A 23983-nucleotide genomic window follows, 5' to 3' on the forward strand; every position below is an offset into this window, starting at 1 on the left:
CCTTAATCCTTCGGTTTTACTTGCTACTGCTTTTTTCATCTGTTCTTTGAGTCTGACCTGTTCTCTGCTGAAACATTAAGCTAAATGTTTCTGAAATTCTAAACATGGGACTAGATCTCAATTTTAAAATTTTCCCACCCCCCCCCTCCATTTTTGTTGTGGTTCTAAAGGCTATGTCTCTGCCCCTTTTTGATAATCTGATTTACAAAGTTTCTTCCTCACCTCCCTCATTGCTATTGTCTGTTTTGTAACCTATTTAAGTAATTTTACATCAATTGTTTTCCATATATCCATAATACTAAGTGCCCGCCTAGCAAACAAGTATTGCACTTGAGTAAACCTCCCTTACTACAAATTGTCTCCTGCTCATTTTCCCAGAGCACCCATCTACTTGGTACCCTCATCATACCCTGAGAGGATCCTGAGTTAATCCTGCTACATTCTTGGCAGATAATTTATTTTATTGTTTTGCACTTCAGTTAACTGTTTAGTGGGCTACAACTTTATTTTTGCCATATTTGTTGAGTTTGCCTTTAAATCATTCTAAAATGCCTTATCAAAATAGCTTAAGTTATTTTGTTGCAATATTACACTCACAAGCAATCTTTCTTGGTGTTATTATATCAAGAGTTAGCAGTGCCCTGTACAGGCACAAATACCAAGAAAGTAACTTTTATCTATAAAACTAAACGTGAAATCTGTACCTTAGTGTGGCTAAAACAAAGCTATTGTGCAGAGAAAAAATTACAGCAGCTAGTTTGCAATTTAAATAATAATACTATTAAATCTTAGCACACTCTAACCAAGTCTAGTGCCAAACCTCAGAGGCCACTCAAGGAGACCTCTACATAACCCAATCCATGATCTACAGTAACCCACCCAAGTACAGGTCCAGACAACATGGATATGCAATTTCCAAGTGTCTTTATAGCCAGCTTGGTAGATATGGCCATACTGAGACAATGTAGTAATTGCTTCGTGTTCACAGACAACCATTTAATCCTTAAAGAAACAAACACAGTATGTGAGAGATGCAAATACACTTCATCTGAGGCAAAAGTCTCACATACAAACAAGGTTGTCAAGAACACACCGACTACATTTACTACACAGGCACATAGCCTAACCTATGGTGAGGCACTAAAAAGCAATCATCCCAAACCTCAAATACCTCTTAAGCTTATAAATGGCAATGTGTATCCTTAGCAATCTCTAAACCACTCACCAAAAGCAACACCACACATACTCCTACACCCAGTGCAGCCCCAACAGCAAAGCCTATAAAGCAAGCTAATACATTACCCAGGACTCTTCTCATAAGAGTCTCTATTTTTTGACCTCATAGCATTTTAATGTCAAAATCAAGATAGTGTTCCATTTTTTGAATATCCAGCATTGAAGTCTATTTTTGGTGATGGCATCTTGTTGTATTCCTTTTGCTGAAAACAGATACTAAATGCATAAGTCCAGGAATGGGGGGCCCTGGCTTGCTGCTAGGAAAACAAGCCTGAAAGTGTGTGCTGAAAACAGATTACAATTCAGAGTCATCCCTGCTAGGAAAACAAATCCTTAATTGTGTACATTTTATGTATTTTGTCTTTCATATCTCTATTATACAATGACACATTATATATCAGAAGAATAGCAAAATTAATACACAGCAATATATAAAGGCAGAATTAATAACTGCAATCAATAAACAGTAACAACAGCACCATGCAAGAAATATACAATGGCTTCAATAATAAAATATTAATACAACGTTAATATAGCAATTATTGCTATCAGTATTAGTAATATTGGTAGTATTATTAATATGTAACTCCATACATAGTTTAAACAAAAATAAATTTGCTTAATATAAAACTGAGTATTAGTCCGTACATCATGTTAAATTACATGCGGCATTGGTGATGGTAGATAAGACAAGGTTGACTATCTGACGTGACCTAAGTGTTTCAAAAAAGTCTCTAGCTTCTCTATTCCTATCTGAGCTACCCCTTTTATATTAAAGAAATATCTCTAACTTCCCTACCCCTTCATTTTCCCTTAGTATACCATATTTTCCAACAATCATAGAAAGCTTTATGATGAACCTCATACTGTAAAGCAGAAGTATTATAGCCAAATAATGAATGCATTATCCTTATTAATTACTGATTAATGTCAGTTCAAGGCAATTCTCTAAAATAACCAAGTGTACAACATAAACTGGCTAAAGTAATACTTAACCACTAGCACTAAGCCACACATTGAAAAAATAAAACTCGTACAGGCAGACCTACATGCGTTTTTGTATGAATTCATGCCATAATTAGACTATGTTTCATTCCACAATGCCTACTACATTAACCAGATGGTTAACAACTGAGCTGTAAAATGCATACATACTAACTAAATGTATTTATTTTATTTAATATTTGCTAATGAAGGTAAGTGGCTGGAAAATAAGGATCTATTTCAGACACTGAGCAGGAAAGATAACTCAGGTCTAGGGATAACAATGTATAATAATGAATTCACAGGTAAAAATGAGTTTAAACAACATTCAATGCAAAGTGCATGAGTTACACAATTATGTAACATTTGTTCTGGATGAAAGTGTTTAAAGTAGACATAAGGCCAGATTCATAAAAGTTACAACAAAATTAGTCTAACCTTTCTGAGTGAAAAGCATGATGGAAGGGCTGTTCATGAATGCAAAAAGTGTACACTTTTTTGTAACCTTTATAAATCCACTCTATAGTATATCAGCAAATATTTTGAAGTTGTAAATACAAAAATTTAAAGTTTGGAATAGTTAGAGAAGCATGTTATAATTGAAGCATATTTTACAAAGAGCAAAAATGTAACTTTAGCTGAAGGGATGGGGCAGAAAGAACATTTGCATTTGCTCTAGAAAGTAACAGGTAGTGAGAAATGAGCTTGTTCCTACATTCTTTTTTTTTATTTTTATTCATTTTCTTTTTAAGTTATTTTTTATCTGAGTTCCTGCTGATATCTCCCTTCTCAAGTAGTAGTTCCAGGTTCCTTTTCTTGCTGAAGCAAAATATTGTCACAGTAACCAGCAGTTGGCCAGGTAAGCAGAAAAAAATATTTATATATAGCAACAAACTTCAGAAAACAAAAAAACTTTAAATTAAAAAATAATTCATAACCCTTCCCCCTAAAGGTTGCCAACTTCTGCACACCTTTCCTATGATAGATTAGTATGAAAGTGAAAGAACAAAATGTTGACAATAATATATTTTGACTTCTTGCTCTCAGGCATATATATACAACATGCCTCTTCAGACCTTATCCCAAAATGATACACACATTGTGTACCCTCATAATTTTAAACTGAGATGAAAGTTGAAAAATAAATGACCGTACTAATATATTTCAGCTTGGTACTGTCAAATGTATGTACTCAGCATGCCTGTTTATTTCTACTCCCAGAAGACTGCTACTCATGCACTGCCATTACACAAGCCCTATAATCATGCAACACTGATTTTTGTTTCACAGTGCATTCATGCACAGTCAGTGCTACATCATGGTCAAAAATGGCCCTAGGCATGATAATGGATTGAGATCCACATACCAGTATCCCACTACTCTGTTCTTTTCCCCCAGTTGCAATAAAACACTGTTAAAACCTGTCGGCATTCATACTATTTTCTTCTTTACTTTTATAATAATCACAGAGATTTGTATTTCATTTGAAATTGTTATTACAAATTGTACAGCACAACATTGACAAGCTATTTACTAAACAAAACAAAACAAAAAATTCACACTGGAAACAAACTTAGAATAAGCAACAGTAAACTTCTCTTCCCTTGAAACTCATTAATTGAAAGTGTACCTGTTAAACTACAAGAGAGGTACTGGAATTCATATGCAGTGGTAGCATTGTTGCCTCACAGCAAGAGGTTCTCCTGTTCGATTCTCAGCTAGAATGAGGGGAGTGCCTTCTGTGTGGTGTCTGCATATCCTCCCCGCGGTTGGGTGGGCGTTCGAAAGACATGCGTAAATGGGCATGCCTTCATTGAAGGTTGACATCGAGCTGGCACCCTGGTGTTCATGAAAATCTACTGCCAATCGTTAGCGGACTGGAGTTCCACTTTGGCGACATCTAACCACGAAAAGCCGAAAGACCAACAACAGCATAGCATATTATCAAGAGGTTAGGAATTCAAAAGACAATGTGTAATGCTTTTGCTAACAGCCTAGGACAGCATAGTGGATGCAAGTGTTTCTTTTCAGGGGCAACCCAGGAATAGTCTTTACTGAAGTCAAACAAAAGACAAATAAAGGCTAAGGAAATCAAACTCTGCACAACAGGAACCAGGTTAACAGTTCATGGCCTTACTCATCTGCACTAAGAGCCAGACAAACAGTTGCAACCCAACACAGTGCACTTCACATCCACATGCCTGTGAAAAAAAGCTAAATTCATAGACTTCATGCTGTCCACTTTGCTCACAACCAAATAATAAATACAACTGTCAACAGTTAAAAAAACAAGGAAAATCAAGGATTGTACCCAAAGAAAATAATTCATAAGATGATGTTGCTGTTTACTATGGTTTCTCCTTAACTACTCTGGGATGCAGAATGTGCATGTTTTTACATACTTATTTAAGCATACATACATACATACACACACAGATGTGACCATCAGTTCCAGCCCATTGTATGGGCAAATACATAAATAATGGGCTAGAAGTGTATTTCAGCTTACTACTGTGACTACCATACAGTGCAATCCACTACACCTCTGTGCCATCCCAATCCCTTAACTCAAGTGTCAGAATGAAGACCCAAAATCAAGAACAAATTTTAAATAGACGTAGTTGCTGGTACAGCTGATTTTGCATTAGCAAGCATTTTCTGAAAGGTAAGAAGTTTAAAGCTCACATGTTTCTAATTATATAATGACTATAAGCCAAACCACTTTACTATAAAGTCACAGATTTTATGAGGAATAGATCACAAATACGAGGAAAAACACATGCACACCTGACCATCAATTATAGCCATTTGATTGTATACCTCAGACATCTGCTTAAGATAAATGCACTACGGATCCATTTTGCTTCTATCAGAACCATATAGCATAATCCATTGCAGCCCACCTTCCCTCTCAGCTTCTTAGCTCAAAAATCAAAAACCCAAAATCAGAAAGAGATTATGCTGAGGAATGTACTGTAATAACAATAATTTGCATTAGCAAACATTTTCTGAAGAACACAAAGTCTGAAACTCACACGCTTGTCATTATTTAGTGACTTGTAGTCCGCACTAATTTGTCAGAAAACCACACAATTTACAAGGAACAGAGCAAAATACCCCTTGACTTCTTTACTCAAGAATTCAAGCAAAGCCAAAACAATGGGGGGGGGGGCAAAGGCCCAAATAGGGATAAATTTTAAATATTTTTCTAATCTATTTGTTAACCTGGTAAATCCACAGCACAAAGCATCCATGAGCATTGTTTGGTTAAGTGACTTGCTCAAAGACATGCACTGGACAAGTAGAGGTAGATGGATTCAAACCCTATATTTCTGACTACAGGAAACAGCTCATTAATATATCAGAGCCTTATATGCCAGATAACTCAAATAATTTAGCAGAAAAGTAGGTGTTTCATGCATATTCATTTCCATGAATAATAGGAACTATGAAACTCTAATGACTGTAATTCTCAATGATTTACCAACAGATAATCAAGAGGTTAACAAAAACAGGGCATTTGTATGTTTTAGACAATATTGGACATAATCTGCAAAATTAGAATAGATGACATGCAGACAATTTTAATCCACTTAAAATGTTAGTATGGCAATATGTTTTGCATTGACATACATTTTCAGTACAATAAGAATTATGAAACCCAAAGACTGGAATTATTGACAGACTGTAATCTCCAATGATTTAACAGAAAATTAAGCATTTCTGGAGGGGGAAAGTGAAATTAGTAGCCAAAATCAGAGTTGAGAGGTATGCACATGAGTAGCTGCTAACCTAGTGTACATACAGATTTTTTAAGTTCAGTACTTGGTTGCTCAGTTATCTGCTGTCATCACTTCACATGGCCCCATGACCATCTATCCAAGTTGTTGTTCAGTGAGTCATTGGCACAGATGTCAGCTGCTCAGTGAATTGCTGCACAGTTCAAACTCAGCCTGAGACTCCAACTTTTCTTTTTAAGACTCTGTCAGTAAAGCAAGGTAATCAAATTCCAAGCAGCAGTGGTAAAAGAAAACACTCTCTCTCTCACTCCATAAATGTCTGTGAGGAAATATTCATTAACCTTGCTGTCTCAGTCATGCTAATTGAACATGCTGCATCTCCAAGATTGTTCCAATCCTTTTTATTGATGGCTTCTAATGTTGTTCTCTCATTGGTTTGGTTGAGGCTGAACTCAGCCAATAGAGGAACAGAAACCAGAGTGCAGAGAAAGTATGTACATGGGAAGAATGTGTTCGCATCCTAAAAAAAAAATTGACGGTTGCTTAGGTGTTCTTTGTCCTTACTCCACACAGCTCCATGACCATCTGCCCAAGCTGTTGTTCAATGAGTGAGTGGTACATTTAACAGCTGCTCAGGCAGCTGCTGCACAGTTCATACCCACCCTGAGACTCAGACTTGGTGCCCCAGTGTAGTTCCAATCATGCCCTTTTCCATACTAGATTATCTCTGTCATTCTACATTGAGTAAACAACAATCATAGGGTGGCATTAGCCAGGGCACCATCAAGGACATTGCAGGTAGCAATTCTCCTTTCTCTGTGGTAATCTTTAAGTGCAGGTGCCTACAATACCAACCCTTAGACATCTGCACTTTCATGCATGCCCTTAACCCCAGCACCAGCAGTAATAATATTGCTGGGTGGAAATGACTCTTTACTCTTTTTGTTGCCTTTGGCTATGTTTCTTGGCCTAAACCAGCGCTCAGTAGTGCTAGTGCATCAGACTAAGCTACCTCCCTCTTCTAGGATGAATGAGCCACGGTCACTCAGTCCCACCCTCCCCAACCTGATCTTACAGTGGCAAGGTCAAAAGTACTGGGTCACTCGGGTTGCAGTCAGGGCATCATTCCTCTGCAATGTGTCACTGTGTGGCTTGAAATTCATTTGTTTCACAGTTTCCAAACTAATCAGCAGAGCATTCCAGTTTCTTGAGCTAAGAACAAGCATGTCTTGGCCAGTCAGTATGTGAAAGTTGGGTAATATATGTAAGATCAGAGTTCCAACAGAATGGGATTTGGACAGGTAGGGAGTTATTTGTTAAAAGGGTTTGGTTCTGAATTGGTAGAAGGTCTAATATCATGATCTTTAAATGTACACTTGAAAGGAAAAGACTTAAGCATTCTTTTAATGGATAAAGCCAGGAGCTGAGCGACAGTGAGGAAGTAAAACGATGCAAAAATTAATTAAAATCTCCACTTTTAATACAAAAATATAAGACAGGATAAGCGCTTTCGCAAGTAGCTTCATCAGATCCATACAAAAATCCAAGTGTTAATTGCATACTTATATACCTGCAGATAATGACTCATACTCATGGTTAATTAACAAACAAGGTCCTGCCCATCATTTTTAAAGATATAGATGATGTTTAAAATGATAACTAAAAATGAATATATAAAAACTTCATAAAATGCATTGCTGAAAGATAGATGATGGCTAGACATCAAATTACAAACATATTGATCAGAATATTGTGACTAACTGAATTATATTAAGAAACACAAAACTATATATAAATTAAAAAGTAAATACATCTGTATATAATCAGTGTATAACAATTCATTTGACATTTCTATGTTGTTTTAGTTTTGGTCTTATAGAGGCTCTCTCATTCAGGCCAAAACCTTTGTCAGCCCTTAATGAAATAATCCATTGCATTTCCTTACTTTCTGTGTAGGTTCTGATATCACCTCCCCTTACATTAGGAGAGATAACTTCTAGCACCTTAAATAAAAAATAATGTTCATTGTTGTTTAATGTAATATGTTTGGCTAGAGCATTGTGCAATGTACCTCTCTTCATATGGTAGATATGCTCCCTCATCCTATCTCTTAAGGGGCGATTAGTCTTGCCTACATAGAATGACGGGCAGGATTGACAAGTAGCCAAATAAACCACATCTGATGTCATACAGTTTGCATCTGCTTGTATCATAAATACATTCTGTAAGTCTGGTTGAAAAAACTGAGTGTTACTGTCAATAAAATGGCAAAAATTACAATGCCCACATGGCTTCGTACAACCACCCTTATTATCACTTTTTATAGTTTTAGGGTAACAAAGTATCCTTTTTAAATTATGTTTATTCCTATAAAGGAAAGTGGATGTCTCACCCACGATCCGTTTTAAATCACTGTCAACATGTAAGATACCCCAATGCCTATTAATAACTTCCTTGATTTTGAAATAGTCAGAAGAAAATTGTGTTAAAAATCTAATACTGTGGTTATTACAGTTGTTACCTAAAGGATTATCAAATTCCCTAGGACTAAAATAAGGTACTGCTCTAAATGTATGCCACGCTAGTGTTTGACACACTAAAGACAGACTTCTGTGACAGTGATTAATATTGTGTGAATGCCAGATTTTTCCCGACCAGATAAAGGCTAATGAATTCTAGGAGTTTCTCATTTCCCTGTGATGATGCTTCCACAGAGTTATGTACAAGTAAAGGGCGGTTAGGGGTGCACCCCCCACAGAAAAGGCACAAGAGGGTCTTTTCTCCCTTAAAAAGAATGCCTTTCTGGGCTTATTTTTCACTTTGCTGTTTGCATTTGAATAATTTCACTTTATTATGTCTAAAGTTTTGATGGTCAGTCACAATGGTGCTGAAGTGTTATGAAGCTAAGTAAAACCATAATAAATATACTAGCATTTTTTTTCTCATTAAAGTCTTGCAAATTTCACTCAAATATTAAGTTATTTATAAATTATAATGAGTATGAAACATAGCAATGCCTGGCTTATACCTTGTGTAAGGGAATACATCTGTAGTTCTTGTTAAACAGTGTCTAGATAGCATGCAACGTTTCAGTGGAAATACTGGCTAGCAGAGGGAGACTCTATTCTAGCTGGGGTAGCTGTCTGTTGATTCTGGGATAAAAAAATCTAAAAGATATATTTTTTTCCAGCCTTTCCCTCAGTTGTATTCAGTCCATCACCCTGTCTCCCAAAGCATCTTTTCCCCGATAGCTTGATGGTCTGGATTTACCCCCCCCCCCCATATGATGTCACACACACACATTTGAGGGCTTACCCTAATTGTTTTCAGGCAGGGTAAACTACACAAAATAGTCCCAGTGTGATGACATATGAGGAGGAATGTTTAAGAATTCATGTCTGAAGTTATAACAAAGGAAGATTATATCTGTAACACTAAACTGTCAGTGACTTGACTGCGACATGTACATTTTAAAATTGGGACAAAGCTTAGAGAGCATTTGTCTTGTAGGAAAATAAACATTTTGCATAGCCTTTTTGTTTTCATTTCTTAGACATAGCCTGGATTCAGTGGAAGGAGTCATCTTTCAAGTTTGTCCCTCGTTTTCTGAAGACGAAGGTCACTGTTTGTCCATCCTTCTCTGTAATCTCTTCCTCTCCTAATTATAAGAGAAAAGTACTTAATCGGTCTTATTTTGAACATTCATAACTAGATTAGTAACCACAAGAAAGGTATAATCTACTGAGGAATACGGATATATTAGCAACCATTCAGTCAGGGTAAGACATACATATATATGCATGTGTATATATTATGTGTATATATACATATATATGTATAGTTCTACTGATAATAAGTTAATGGCCAAAATATTGATGTTCAAAAGTCAGCCACAAAAGGTTGAGTTTGTAAATGCCGACTCGCTACTATACATGCACTGAGCAAAAATCCTGGTGCATACAAAGAGGTTGTAAAAACAGATAAAACCATTACTTTTTGTGGGGGTTGGGGTCTGTGTCCCCACCCCTACTAATTATCTAATTATATTTATATATGCTAACTCTCAGATCATACAATGTCAAGGGAAAGTGCATATTTCCGAACCCCAAGAATTGTGCAATGTCACACACCTGTCAATCATATATGTAGTCAATTGCATTTTGTTGGCTAAAACGATTTCAGGTCCCCCATAAATAAATATACATATATATATAGATATATATATATATATATATATATATATATGTATATATATATATATATATATATATACATACACACACACACACACACACACACACACACACACACACATACACATACATATATATATATAGATATATATATATGCATATATACATACACATACACACACACATATATATACCCCCCCAAGACTTTGTTCTGAGAGCACAGGAACCTCACGGGCTTTGCAGACTTTGCAGGACCAGTGCAATATTATCTAGCAGTGATCACTAAAATATAGTGGGAACTTAATCCACTTGAAGGAATTATTGGTAATAACAAAATCCAGAAGGGATTTACTCCCTGAGAAATAGTTACATCTAGTTTGTTCTTTAGCCAATCGGGTAATGTCAAGATCAAAGAGGAAACCAAGAGTATTGTGGCTACCTGGATGAAGATGATTGATTTTGAAGTCATGCAGAAGAGTTTATTCCCAAGTCTGCATTTTTCACAAAGTTGTTACATTACTTAACCAGATAAATTCAGAATGAAACCAGCTGAAACATTATACAGTTCCCCTTCATCTAGTCTTTGCTAACATGCATTGCACAGACTTTTGTTACAGGCTGCTTCTTCAAGGACGTCTTGATTTCATGACTTTATATTTCATCTGTTATTATAAAAAAAATACAAAATGCTTTTGTCTCATGCTATTTTTTGTCTTTTCAGGAGCAGAAGAATAAATTTGCACAGCAATGAACAGCACACATGAAATTGTGCACTCATGGGACCCACAAAAAAATGGTAACATTACAGCTTTTAACTCCACTTGGCTAATGCCACTACCCTCTACACATTTTCTTGATAAAGTGGTGAGTGGTATTACCATTGTTATTCTTTTCATCACCATGGTATCTTTGGGCTGCACCATGGAAATTGCTAAAATCAAAGACCACATTTTGAACCCAAAAGGTGTGGCAATAGCAGTGATGGCCCAGTATGGTGTCATGCCTCTCACAGCTTTTGCTTTGGCCAGAACTTTCAATCTGTCCCCCATGGAATCACTGACTGTCTTGATCTGTGGCTGCTGTCCTGGTGGAAACCTGTCAAATATCTTTGCTCTTGCACTTAAGGGAGACATGAACCTCAGGTAAGGACATGAAACACAGCTGTTAAAAGATTATTATATCTCTGCCACAACTCTTGAAATGGTTTGATTACCTAATAATAAGGAATACATGAAGTTTCTGTATGTTCTGTAAATTATGCTGTTACACAGCTGATCTGCTTGAAATTTTTGTTTAAAAAAGAGAGAGCAAACAATTCCTCTCACCTAGATCATCTGTTCATTTATTAACCTGTTTATTTTAAATCTGAGAGCTTTATGTACATCACGTTTTAGTCTTAAAATTCACCTTATATGTCTGCTATTATATTTTAGTGAATGTGTCACTGCTACTTTTTGTCCTGCTTGCCTATGGACTAGCCAGTCTTGAAGTGTGTAACCATAGGACCACTAACAGTATCCTCCTGTCACTGGTTTGCTTTTACATAGGCCATGGAAGGTCTTTTCTTCAGCCATCACCAGATTCCTTTTTTCAAGAAATCACCATTCAGTTAACATTAGACAGACAGCCTTATAGATGAAATCGTAAAGAAGCATGCCATATCTTGAGCCCAGAAATGTGCAACTGACCTCATGGTGTAATGTGCATGGTCAGGTTACCACCGTCAGGACAGTCAAGAGACCACTCCCTCATTTCTGGGTTTGAGTAATGAAAATCGCTGCCACAAGAAGTGCAGTGTTCCCATTCCTTGTTCTGGTACCAGTACAATTAATTAATTGGGAGCACAGTCAGATTGACAGCAAAAATACTATCCCAAGAATACTCAGTCCTTTCATTTCTACTGTTCAGAAAGTGACCTCATTCTATACTTAGGCTTAGACCGTGACACCATTCTCAAAAGTCATGCCTGTAGGTACTGGTTTCAAGTTAGAATTTCCATGCTGACACAGACTGATTCCCACCATTCCTTCACATTCTTCAATGTCCAGTGTAGTTAATGGTCATTGTCAACAACATATACATGGTTATTAAAGACTTTGCTAGAGTAAGTTTGGGGTAAACACCCCAACCATTTATCTAACTTATTTTAAAAGATTAATAAATTCTCTGATTACGTAATATGAAATGGTGATAAATTCCATAAATTAGTATCCCTAAAATGAAAAAAGTTCCTTTTAAGGCTTGAGTTACAGATTGATAATGCAACCATTGCATGGTTGCGCCTCATGGAGAAAGAGTGCTATGAAAAATTCATCCATAGTAAGGAAGACATAACTTAATTTCTATAACATTTATAGACTATGATTAGATCCAATCTAATCAGTCAATAGCCTACAGGGAAAAGAGACAGTTCTGAAGGCTATTTGTTTATTCAAAATTTTTCACATTGGATATTTGCCATGCAAATGTCCTCCAAATCTTCTCCATCTTCTGAATTTTTCAGATATTGTACAAGGGGGCTGAATTATAATACTCAATATTTGTCTTGGTCATATATATATATATATATATATATATATATATATATATATATATATATATATATATATATATATATATATGTATGTATATATATATATATATATATATATATATTTGTCCCCTTCACATGGTCAACATTTCAGAATGTCGAAGACCATATGGCTGAGACCATATGAACAACATTTGAAATGTTGACCATGCAGAACTGCCATCTCCGTACAGTGCGGAATGGAAAGATTTCCATCCTCCACAGTGCAGTGTGATCTCGGAGTTAGTATATTTAAGTTCTGGGGATGTGAGGGGGGCAGAACCATCCACAGGGGGTGCAACTAGCAGCGTGAAGTAATTTTTGTTGTGTTTTTTTTTTTTTTTTTTTTTTTTGTGTATTACATGGTCGACATTTCGAATGTCTATCATATGGTCTCGGCCATATGATCTTCGACATTCTGAAATGTCGACCATGTGACGTAGATCCATATATATATATATATATATATATATATATATATATATATATATATATATATATATGCAGCAACATTGTCTCATCCCTGTTGGTTGTGCTGCACTGAATATCCTTCCTCAATAAGTATCTTTTTTCTAACTGCATCAAAAATCAACTGATCATCAATTGCTATCCCTAGATTTGTTGTCATTATATCTTTTGGTATTAATCTATAAATCTAAGGCATAAAATTAGACTATTTTTATTCCCAAAATGAATAATCTTGGATTTTTTAATATTGAGCAGCATTACTTTGGACTCAGCACAGTAGTTCAAAATATATATGTATTTTTGCAGGACAACCTGTTCACAAGTCATGATAATAAACATTACCTTGTCATAGAACACACATGCACACTCATGATCTGAGTTAGATATGCAAGGTTGAGTATTTATTTATTTATGTATTTATCCTTTGTCAACCAGGTTAGTCCCAATAGGCTAGTAGCCTCTTTTCATTAGAGACCCAAGCTGGTATTTATACTATTAGGAGAAATTTGGTCAGAGCATCACGGAACTTTCCCTACTCTTCATTGTTGTAGGGGGGGGCATTTTGGAGGAGCATTTCCTGTTTCTGTTCCAGGCACATGCCATCTGGAGAGAGAAATAGATAATGGAGTTGTGAAAAAAATTAAGCAGAAAGCAAATATAGAGACAAGAGAATATGAGCAGAATACATAGGAAATCTTTCAAAGAAACATGTTTGATGGAGATTTGTCAGCAAATGATGGAAGTATAATTACAACCCTCCAGTTTGGAGGGGTGCAGGATGATTTACTTAAAGAAATTGTGGTGTAGAGTGAGCCCAAAAATGAAGATGTTTCCTGGGGGGACATTATGGAGAAAATACAAAAGGAGGATGCAGAGACAATCCTGAAGAATAGTGGTCAGATGGAAAAGAAAACATAAACAGAAAAAGTAAAAGAAGGCAAAAGTGGAGTAACAGAAAATACGGGAGAAGAAAATGAAAAATGGAAGTACGCAGTAAGGATTCAAAGTAAAGAAGAGAAAGAAATGGAGAGGTATGAAGTGTGGTACAATTTAATAATTCCTTTGGGTTTAAAAGCACATGATGTAACAGCATTTATTCTTATTAACAGAGACATTTTGTGACATTATATCTGAAACTGTTTTTTTCAATGGAAATATTTTTGCTGAATATGAAAAAAAAAGACTGTAACCCATAAAATCTTTATGTGATAAAACATTTAACAGGGAAAAAAAAGATTTGTATACAAAAATCAAACAGAGATAGAAAGACTTTGAAAGGACATTTGAAAGTTTTATGTAAAGAAGTACTGGACATTGCAAACATCTATGACAAAATGGATTTATGAACTTGTGGCTGGTATTTTAATATTGTGTTAAAAATAGAAAAAGAAAAAAATATATACATATACCAAGCATGATAAATTTGGTGTTGAATAGGGGTGTTGTAAAATACTGGGAACAACCCAAAACATTTTTTTGTTGAAAAGAAGTATACTTGATAAGTAACTGTGACAAAAGAAAATGTTATATTTGTGAGGAAATAAGACATGATGCAAAAATGTGAAGGAGAAAAAATTAGATGAGAAAAATAGTAAAGAGGACATAGAAGAAGGTTCTGAAATATGTGACGAAGAAGACATAAACTGGGAAGTAGTTAAGGGAATAAAACAATTACATTAGTATAAAAGGTTAAAATACAGAAAATGAAAAATTTAAAGGGATAAGTACAAAAGAAAAAAGAAAGGATATGGATAAAAGCAAATATCTACAGTCAGAGATTGAGGTTTGCATAATGGTTAAGGTGTCTGGCTCACAGACACAAGGTACAGTGTTTAATTCTCACCTTTGGAAAGGAAATTGGTTATGCTTAGAATGGCCTATTAAGAAAGCTAGCATAGTAATCAGCCATGAAACCATGAAAAAAGGAAAGTTTTAGACTGCTTTCTGTAAATGTGAATAGTATTAAGAATATAGTATGAAAAATAGGAATTTTGGAGTGGTGTACTACATGTGATGTACATGTAATTATATGAGAAAACACAATAATTTTAACAAATATAGAAAGATTATAAACAGAGAAACTATGGGGAAGAAAGATAATCTGGAATTTGAGAAATGAGAGGTGTTCTGGAATAGATGTATTCCGTAGAAATATAGTAAAATGATTAGATGTAACTTTAGCAAAAATGGGAAGATTAACCATTGTAGATTTAAAATGGAAAGAACAAGTATATAGAATTATAACACTATATACTTATACTAACTGTAAAGAAAGAGAAAGCTTATTTCATCAGATTTTAGACCAGGTGGTGATAAATATGAATATTATAGAAACAGGAGACTTTAATTGTGATTTAAGAGACAAGTGTAAAAAGAAAGGAAATGATATGAGAAAATGTTAGAAGTTATAAGATTTGGTAAGTTAAACCTTTGGGACAAAAAATAATAGAGTTACAAAAGGAGTATGTATAGAACTGAAAGAGATTATTGAATAGTATCAGAAGGTTTAGTTATAGTGGATGGGCAGGGAGTTGAAAGAATATTTTTTTGATCACCCTGCAATAAGGATAGAGAGAGAAAAGAAAACAAGAATGTATAAAATACTCAATGGCATAAAAAGAATAAATCAGAACATATGGAATGAATAAGGAAATGGAAAGATCATGTTACTATGAGAACATTTTATAAACATTGGTCTGAATGGTGGATGATATTTAAGGAAAAATAGAACAAATGTTTTTACAGTGGTAATATGGGGTTCAGGCACCTAGGCAGTGAGACATTTCCCTGTGGTACATTTGACTGGGGACACATGGCTAAAGTGACAGTCAGCTGCAGAGAACTATGGCTGTTTGTAAATTCCTTGTGGGCAAAGAGAAGAATGTGTTGCCATGCCCATAACTTCAAGAACCAAAGTCACAGGGGGAAAACAATGTCCATGGTCCCCAAGGTAACACGAGACAGCAGGCAATATGGCAGGCATCAGCAGCAGGCTGGCCAGAGGGCATGTCAGTGGCAGTACAAATGCAGTGCACAATGGGCAGTACCTTTATAAACTGTGTATGTGGGCCATTACCCCCTTTACATTCTCTAGGGAACATTACCTAAAATGCATACTGGAGCATAAATGTGATAACAGCAGCCTGCAGGATTTCTTCCATGCTGTAGCACACTTCTACATGTTGTAGTTACATATGTATGTACTCTACACTGAGCACAACACTCATTACTTCTTCTGCCTCCATGCATTTGGTTATTAAAGCTGTGAACATGGCAGTATGTGCTTCTCTTTGCCCACAGTGAATTTGCAAACAGCCATATTTCTCTGCAGCTGACTGTCACTTCAGCCATGTGTCCCCAGTCAAATGTACCACAGGGAAATGTCTCACTGCCTAGGTGCCTGAACCCGGTAATATGATATGAGAAAACTAGAGAAAGAAAAAAAAAAAACAAAATAATATATAATGATGCATTGGAAGATTTAGAACATAATGATAGAAAGTACTTTGACAAAGAAAAAGAATTATATGAAAGAAATCAAGAAAAATACAGGAATTGTTATATAAATATAGATATTTTAGAAGGAAAAAGAGAAGAAGTATCAAGTTACTTAAACAGGTTAGTAAATTAAGATGGTAGTGTAATAAGAAAAATAAAAATATAAAAGAAGAAATAGAAAGAACTCAGGAACAGATTATGAATAATGTACCTACAAGTTGTACATGAAATGTTTAAAGGGAAAGAAAAGGTAGTGAAAAAATGGAAATAAACAAAAGAGAGAATAAATAGTTGGAAAAGGAGATTTAAAAAAAAAAATAAGCTAGACAAAGTATTAGGTCAAGTAAATACATATCCAGTTGCAGGCCCAGATGGACTAGGGTATGAAATGTATAAAAAATTAAGGAATTGACAAAAAAAATTTAAAGATTTTTGAATGAATAGTTAAATTAATTTTTCATGTATAAAGAATTATGTAGTGGAAAACTTAAATTCATATGAAAGAAGGAAGATAGAAGGGATTTAAAAAATGGAGACCAATAGTATTTAATAATAATGAGGAAGAACTTTATGAAAATAATACAAAAGAGATTTGAAACTAGAATGGAAAATATTATCAAAGATAGTATATTTAGCATAAAGGGAAAGGGTTGTCAAGAATTATTAATGATAGTTAGTGAAATTGTGGCTGATATTATGAACAAAAAAGAAGTCAAAATCCTGATTGTAGACCTTAATAAGGCATTTGACCCAACTGGACATTAAATCTTATCGGTAATAATGAAAGAACATAACATAAGTGAGAAAGTTAGGAAATTATGTTTGTCAGCATATAGTAATAATAAAGTAAAAATACTTCTAAATGGCTGGTTAACCCAAGAGGTACATATGAAGAGTGGTATAAGACATGGATGTCCAATGAGTTGTATACTCTTTGCATGTTTATAAATGTGATATTATGTGAAATAAATTACAAAATGAAAGGTGGAGTATATAACACCTGAAGAGTTAGGAATTCCAGTTTGGTTAACATATACAGTTGACATTATAATAATTGCAAAAACAAAACTTGAATAAAAGAAGTAATACTTTGCACAAATGAGTGTCTAGAGATGATAGGAATGGCTTTAAATAAAATAAAGAGAAAAGTAAAGGTTTAGGTGATGTAGTAAAGATCCAGGGTATATATTTCACAATGAATTACATTTCTGTGTTAAGTATAAAATTTGGGAATAATGATGTAAGTAGAATTCAATGGGAAAAAAACAACAGAAGAAATAAAGCAAACATGTCTTTTCTGGAGAACATTCAGAAAAGGGACTTATTTGAAAAATTCAGTACAGATGGGAAAAATAGCATACTTAGCAAGTGTATTTATGTTACCAACAATATTTGAAAAAGAAGTAGTGCAGAATATATATTTTTTTCATTTATATGGGGTCCTAGGTTAAACCCAGTAAAAACAGGAGTTTTATATGTAAATAAAGAAGGAGGGTTAGGGTTAATTAACCCAGTGGAATACACTGTTTCACCAAATTTGTACAAAGTGTTAAAGTGCATAAATGAAAAAGATGAGAGATTAGTACTAAATCTGTATAAATATAAGTTTGATAAAGTTTGGGGTACAGTAAAAAAGAGCAAAAGAGAAAAAGAGTACATAAATGAAGAAATAAAATGTTACCAAAAAAAATATTGTTACGGAAAATAAAAACTAATGATATAGAAAAAGATAGAAAAGTATGGCATAAGAATGTAACAATAAAACATTACTATGTAAAACCATAGGAAAAGCTATCAGGCAACAAAATTAAAACTATAAAATAAGAAGTAAATGGTGTTGTCAGAAAGTAGAATGTCAAGATTTTTTTTTTGTGAAGACTCGTAATAGATAAATGGCCAGTAAAAGGAAATAAGCCATATGCAAAGAAAAGTGATATAATATGTTTACATTATCAAGAAGAAGAAATGAAGGAACATGTGTTAAAAGAATAGATGAAGTTATTTTATGTTATATAGCTCATATGGAATGAAAGAATAAATGAAATTATGTTTAATGGTAAATAGGTTTTACCAACAATATTAAGTAAAATCAGATGGTAGTTATGGAAAAAGGAGTGGGGGTCTAATAGGGATGATAATTTAGCACGGATGTAAAGGAAATTATGAATATCTGTAAACAGATTTATATATTTATATTTTTGTACATATGTAAATATTTGTAAATATGTACATATTTTGTAGATAAGAGATACTTTTCTATGTAAATAAAGAGCTCCTACTCTTTTGATAGGTGCAATGGGATATTTTACATCTATCTGAACTACCTGCAACTCAAGCAGATGGAACCTCAGTTTAACATCCCATCCAAAGGACAACACACTCAGGTGTGCAGCACCCCATAATGCTGCAGTACAATGTAGCTAATCAATTTACCTGATGTGGGAATAGAATCCACATTCTACACCCAACATGAGTGTGCTACCAATTGTGCCACTGACACTGCCAGCAAAGCTAACTGCTAGCTAACATCAGCTTGTCATGCAACCACATTACATCCAAGACTTTAGCACTTGTTGTGGACTTCTTTAGAATTTGTCGACAATGAAGAATAATGATAGTCTCAATTATACCATTTAGTGCATTGCTTCTTGATGGTGGAATTTCCCAGCTAGCATGTGGTACATAAATGTCATCTACTGTCATTTCATACCTACTGCTAAAATACCTTCTTAGTTTCAGCCAAAATTTCCCTTCCAAAATGATCTTTGGTTAGCTGGTCTATAGAACAGTGCCATATCAAATTTTTCTGAGTCCCTTATTATAGTGGCAACAATAAGTTCATTATCATAAATAAAATAATCACTGGAAGGATGACAGAAAAGAGATTACATTTCTGTTTTTTAAAGTCTTTGTACTCATTCAATGCCACTTAAATGCAGGCTATCTTCTGTTTATTCTAGGGATCTGTGATCAAAATGCAAAGCTCTTTTTGTGGTACCATTGAGAAGGGTGGTGTGGTTTTCAATGGGATCAAAATGCAAACTAAGTATTTTTGCAGGGCATACTTTTGCTGATGATAACTGACCCTGTCTTGGCATTGTCAGCTAATTTGCTAACCCAAACATTATAACTTCCAGGAAACTCAGACATAAACTTGCAAAACAATATTGGGCCCAGTACTGATCCTTGATGTTCATCCACACTCATCACCCTATTTACCAAACATGTGTTCTATAGTATATATATAATACAATTCTTCCTCATATGTCTTTTTATTGATGTAGTGAAGGTACCTCATTCATTAACCCATTATTTCCTCCCAAGAAAATTATTTCACAGATGGGAACACTAAAAAAAAAATTCTCTCTCCTTGTTTACTAACTTCCCCACTTTCAAATGTATGTGTTCTAATCAAGTGACACAGAGCTCTATTGTTGTTTGTATCAGTTTCTTCCATACTGTTAATCACCATTTCCCATCAGTTTTAACTTCTACCAAATTTGCCAGGTTAGTTTGAAAATAAAATGTAAATGCAATATCAGTTTGTATTCCTGATTCACTATAGTTGCTGTTAACCAACCAACCAAACAAACATGAACTTCTGTGCTCTTTATAATCTTAACAATTGGAAAAGCATGCGGCTGGTGACTGTTCCCTCAGTCTTTGAGGAAATTTCTTTAAGATTAGTTGTGCTATCAAGACTTCTAATCAGGCCTTTCCATAGATTTTGTTTTCCATTTCACATCCTACCATAGTCCTTCTACACATTTTGCAACTAGTGTATTAATTTAGATATCCCCTTTATAGAAGATCAATTAAACAATATTTGCACACCTCTTCCATGGTTAATCCTCTATTTATGTTTTTGCCAAATACAATCCCAATGTTGCAAAGGTGATACTCAAATGCTCACTCTCTTAACTGTACAAATGGATTGAAGAAGTAGTTTACAGGATAGAGGGCATTATTCTGTGCAATATTTAAAGCGTGAGCCTATGAAGGATGAGTGACACCAAGTGCACCATATAAAAAACAGGTGTGGTATCACTGTTCTTATATCCTGTGTGATGAGTGGGTGAAGATAGATGAAGGCTGCCAGCCTAACTAGATAGAATTTTGCAGATAATTCTGTCATTTGTAAATATGAATGTAAAATATAGGCTTGTTGTCTTAAATGTAAAGAAATACTGTTACATGTGGAACTGGAAATAAATGTGACAACAGTGCACTCTACTGACCAAAGTAAAGCATGTGGTGACCCTTTGATGTAGACAGTGGTGCCGAAGTGTCTAGATGAAAAATTCTTGCTATTGTTTTAACCAAGAGTTAAATTGCTAGATTTAAACATGCAAATGTATTTTTATTACTGTGTTTCCTGACCAGATGCAAGATAACAAAAGGAGATGTTAAGAATGTAAATGCAGTTTCTGCTAGTGGGAAGTGTGAAGAATGACGTAATGTGTAGCCTGGGAACCCCAGGAAAGTGTGAAGAATATAGTAATGTGAATCAGAACTGCAATTTCAATTTAAAAAGAGAGAAGCAGAGAGGATTAAGCATTTTTGTCTTGACCATCCGACACATCAACACTTTGCCTGTTTTCTTATGTAAGTTATCTTAGACTTGTGTTTTCCTTTAGAAATAGCTAGAAACTAGAAAGATTAGACTAAGTGTTTTTCTGTGATGTCAGAACTGTACTAGTGAATTATTTTAAGTATTCCTCTGTGATCTCTGAACTCTTGATTAGCACTGTGTAGTAAGAAGTATTGTCTTGTGTTGTTATTTATTATTAAATATTTTAAAACCTTTCAATGATGGCTGTTTTGTGTAGAGATAATTTGAGCTCTAGAGTTCATTGCATATTTATAGTGATTACTGTACCAAGTCACTCTAATAAGCCTTGACTGTTTAGTTATACTACCAATTGGATAATAATATTGCACAGTAATAATTGGACACCCTTTTAAGGGCCTTTGAGTAGCTGATAAATATTAGCTGGGTGGTGGCAGGTGGTACTACCATATAGTCTGGCTAATAGGAGCACAGCTGAAGAACCTGTGCCAGCCTTTCCCAGGAGTGTCTGTGTGATTGTATAAACTGTTATCTCAAAGTGTGTGTGTGTCAGCTACTTGGGCAGGAACATGAAGCACTGGTTGGACAGAGAGGATGCTGGAGGTTTTAGCGTGCCCATCTAGGCTTTGATCTGGACCCTATAGCTGTGCCAGTGGGGAGTCTTATTGGGGACCTGGAGAGCAAGGGAACGACCAGCCCTGGACTGACTGTAATCTCTTTGTGCTCTTAAAGGAAATTGCACTTTACTGTGTGTATTTGTTATCCTTTCTTCATATATGAGATGCCCTCTCTGGTGTTAGTGGTGAGGATTGAGGCTCCTTGATTCCTGGGCCAGGGCACGGGCATCGCATCCTGCATTTTATGAAATTGTGAAAACTTATGCATACCTCCAGTCCTGCTACTTCTTACTTACTTACTTCTTCTTTTTCCATGAAAATATACCAGTTCAAACTTATAATTTCAGGGCAAGAGCTTGCAGTCTTTTCTGCCCCAGGTATAGCAGGATGTCATTCACTGAATCAGATTTATTAAGGTAACTTCAGGGTAGAAATGATAGTTCAGTTAAAGAGCCTGTGATTTCTGCATAATAATTTTATACCCCCCATAGCTTAAATAGCTCCAAATCTTCCAGTGTGGCTGGTAGTGATTTATTCAGGAAGGAAACACAGACACATCATCAATAAATAAAGAAACTATATAGCACCACAGACCTAATATGAAACCTTAAGGGTCTTAGAGTCATCTCAGACAATAAGCAAAGGTGATCACTTTCATAATAAAGTCTGGCAGTTGCTGACCAGTAATGCATTCAGAATGGTCCATTCAGGCCCATGTCAGAATTTCCTAATTAGTCTTCTGACCAGTTCCATCATATATAATTTGTAATCTACATTTACTATTGACACGGGGCAGTAAGAGGAACATTTTATATTTAGCATTCCCTTTTTCCATGTCACTGAAATCAGTACTTTCTTGCGTGATGGAGGAACCGTACACTTTTCTAGTCAAAACTTAAACAACTTTAACAATGCCAACAATGTATATGGTTATGGAAATAAGAAATATACAGAAGAAAATGCAATTAGCATTTGGAAAAGAAAGAAACAAAGAAGCAAGATTTCAGAAGCAAACGGTAAAAGGAAAAGAGATAATAAAATGGTATGAAGGTAGACAATTTTTGGCATTGCTGAACTCAGATCAACTTGTATATACAAGTCCAGTGTTAGAGTTCAAGGAAGATATATTGAGAACGGAAAGTAGTTTTGTTAAACTACAAATAGTAGGATTTTATAATTGAGGCCAGAACAGAAATGACATTCCAGAACAGAGTAATTAATAGAGCATAAAAGGTAGAATATGAAAAGGCAATACAATATAAAGGTAAAAATACCATGGACTGAACAATTATATAAAGATATTAGAGATGACTAGTGGAGAGAAATGTGTTTTATTTATTATTTATTACCTTTTATTTAGTGGGATGGCCTGACTTGGCATTCAGGCCCATTTTCAGCAGAGGCCCAGGGAGAAAAGCTCCATTAAAGTTACAAAATTTACAAAAAATTTCAGAGAGAAATAATTTCAGTAGGAATAGGGTTTTAAAAGCATGCAATGGGTAATACAGTCAAGACAGAGGTTAATACAATTTGACTTCTCTAGGAGCGTTATACAATAATAAACAGATTGTATTTACATATACAGCAATATATAAATTTAATTTGCATAGGAATAATGAAAAGCAGTATATAGTTATGAATGTATACAATTTTAGTGTCTAAATGTAGATAGTTTTAATCCAAGATATGCAACTACACTGAGAACATTAATTTTTTTGCATGGAATTGTTTGTACAAATATTTCTGTACTCTCATTATATTTGAAAAAGTGTTCCTGCACACAATAGACATACATGGGAAATACAATGGTTCAGAAAGAGATTCCTGGAAGCATATATTCTGTGAATGTATGGAGTTTCTTCAGCACAGAAATGACTTTACAATAAGCTAAGTCTTATACTTGGAAGAAAATGTATCCTCTGTATAGAGATGTTTTTTGTTGAGCTGGAGTAAAATAGCATACATGCTATCTTAAGTGTTGATAATGGCTAAGAAAGCTGTAACTAGACAACCAAAGGACATATCATCAAGAAGAGAGGTAAAAACTGATTGTAAAGAGTAAAAAACATGGAACTGAAAACAATTAGAGATCAGAAACAGGGTTCCAG

At 34.8% G+C, this 23983-nt stretch overlaps 1 protein-coding gene across 2 annotated transcripts in view; it reads left to right on the forward strand.

Moving 5' to 3' along the window:
* Positions 1 to 23983, forward strand: part of SLC10A1 (solute carrier family 10 member 1) — a 275799-nt gene that overhangs the window by 100772 nt on the left and 151044 nt on the right. For both annotated transcript variants that reach the window (XM_044078443.1, XM_044078442.1), the window contains exon 2: positions 10875 to 11295. In XM_044078443.1, coding sequence (XP_043934378.1) covers positions 10901 to 11295 — 395 coding nt within the window. In that variant the 5' untranslated portion in view covers positions 10875 to 10900. The remainder of the gene's footprint in view (positions 1 to 10874; positions 11296 to 23983) is intronic.

Source organism: Protopterus annectens, chromosome 1.part1 (assembly GCF_019279795.1).
Source record: "Protopterus annectens isolate FY-2018-M chromosome 1.part1, PAN1.0, whole genome shotgun sequence".
NCBI lineage: Eukaryota > Metazoa > Chordata > Ceratodontiformes > Protopteridae > Protopterus > Protopterus annectens.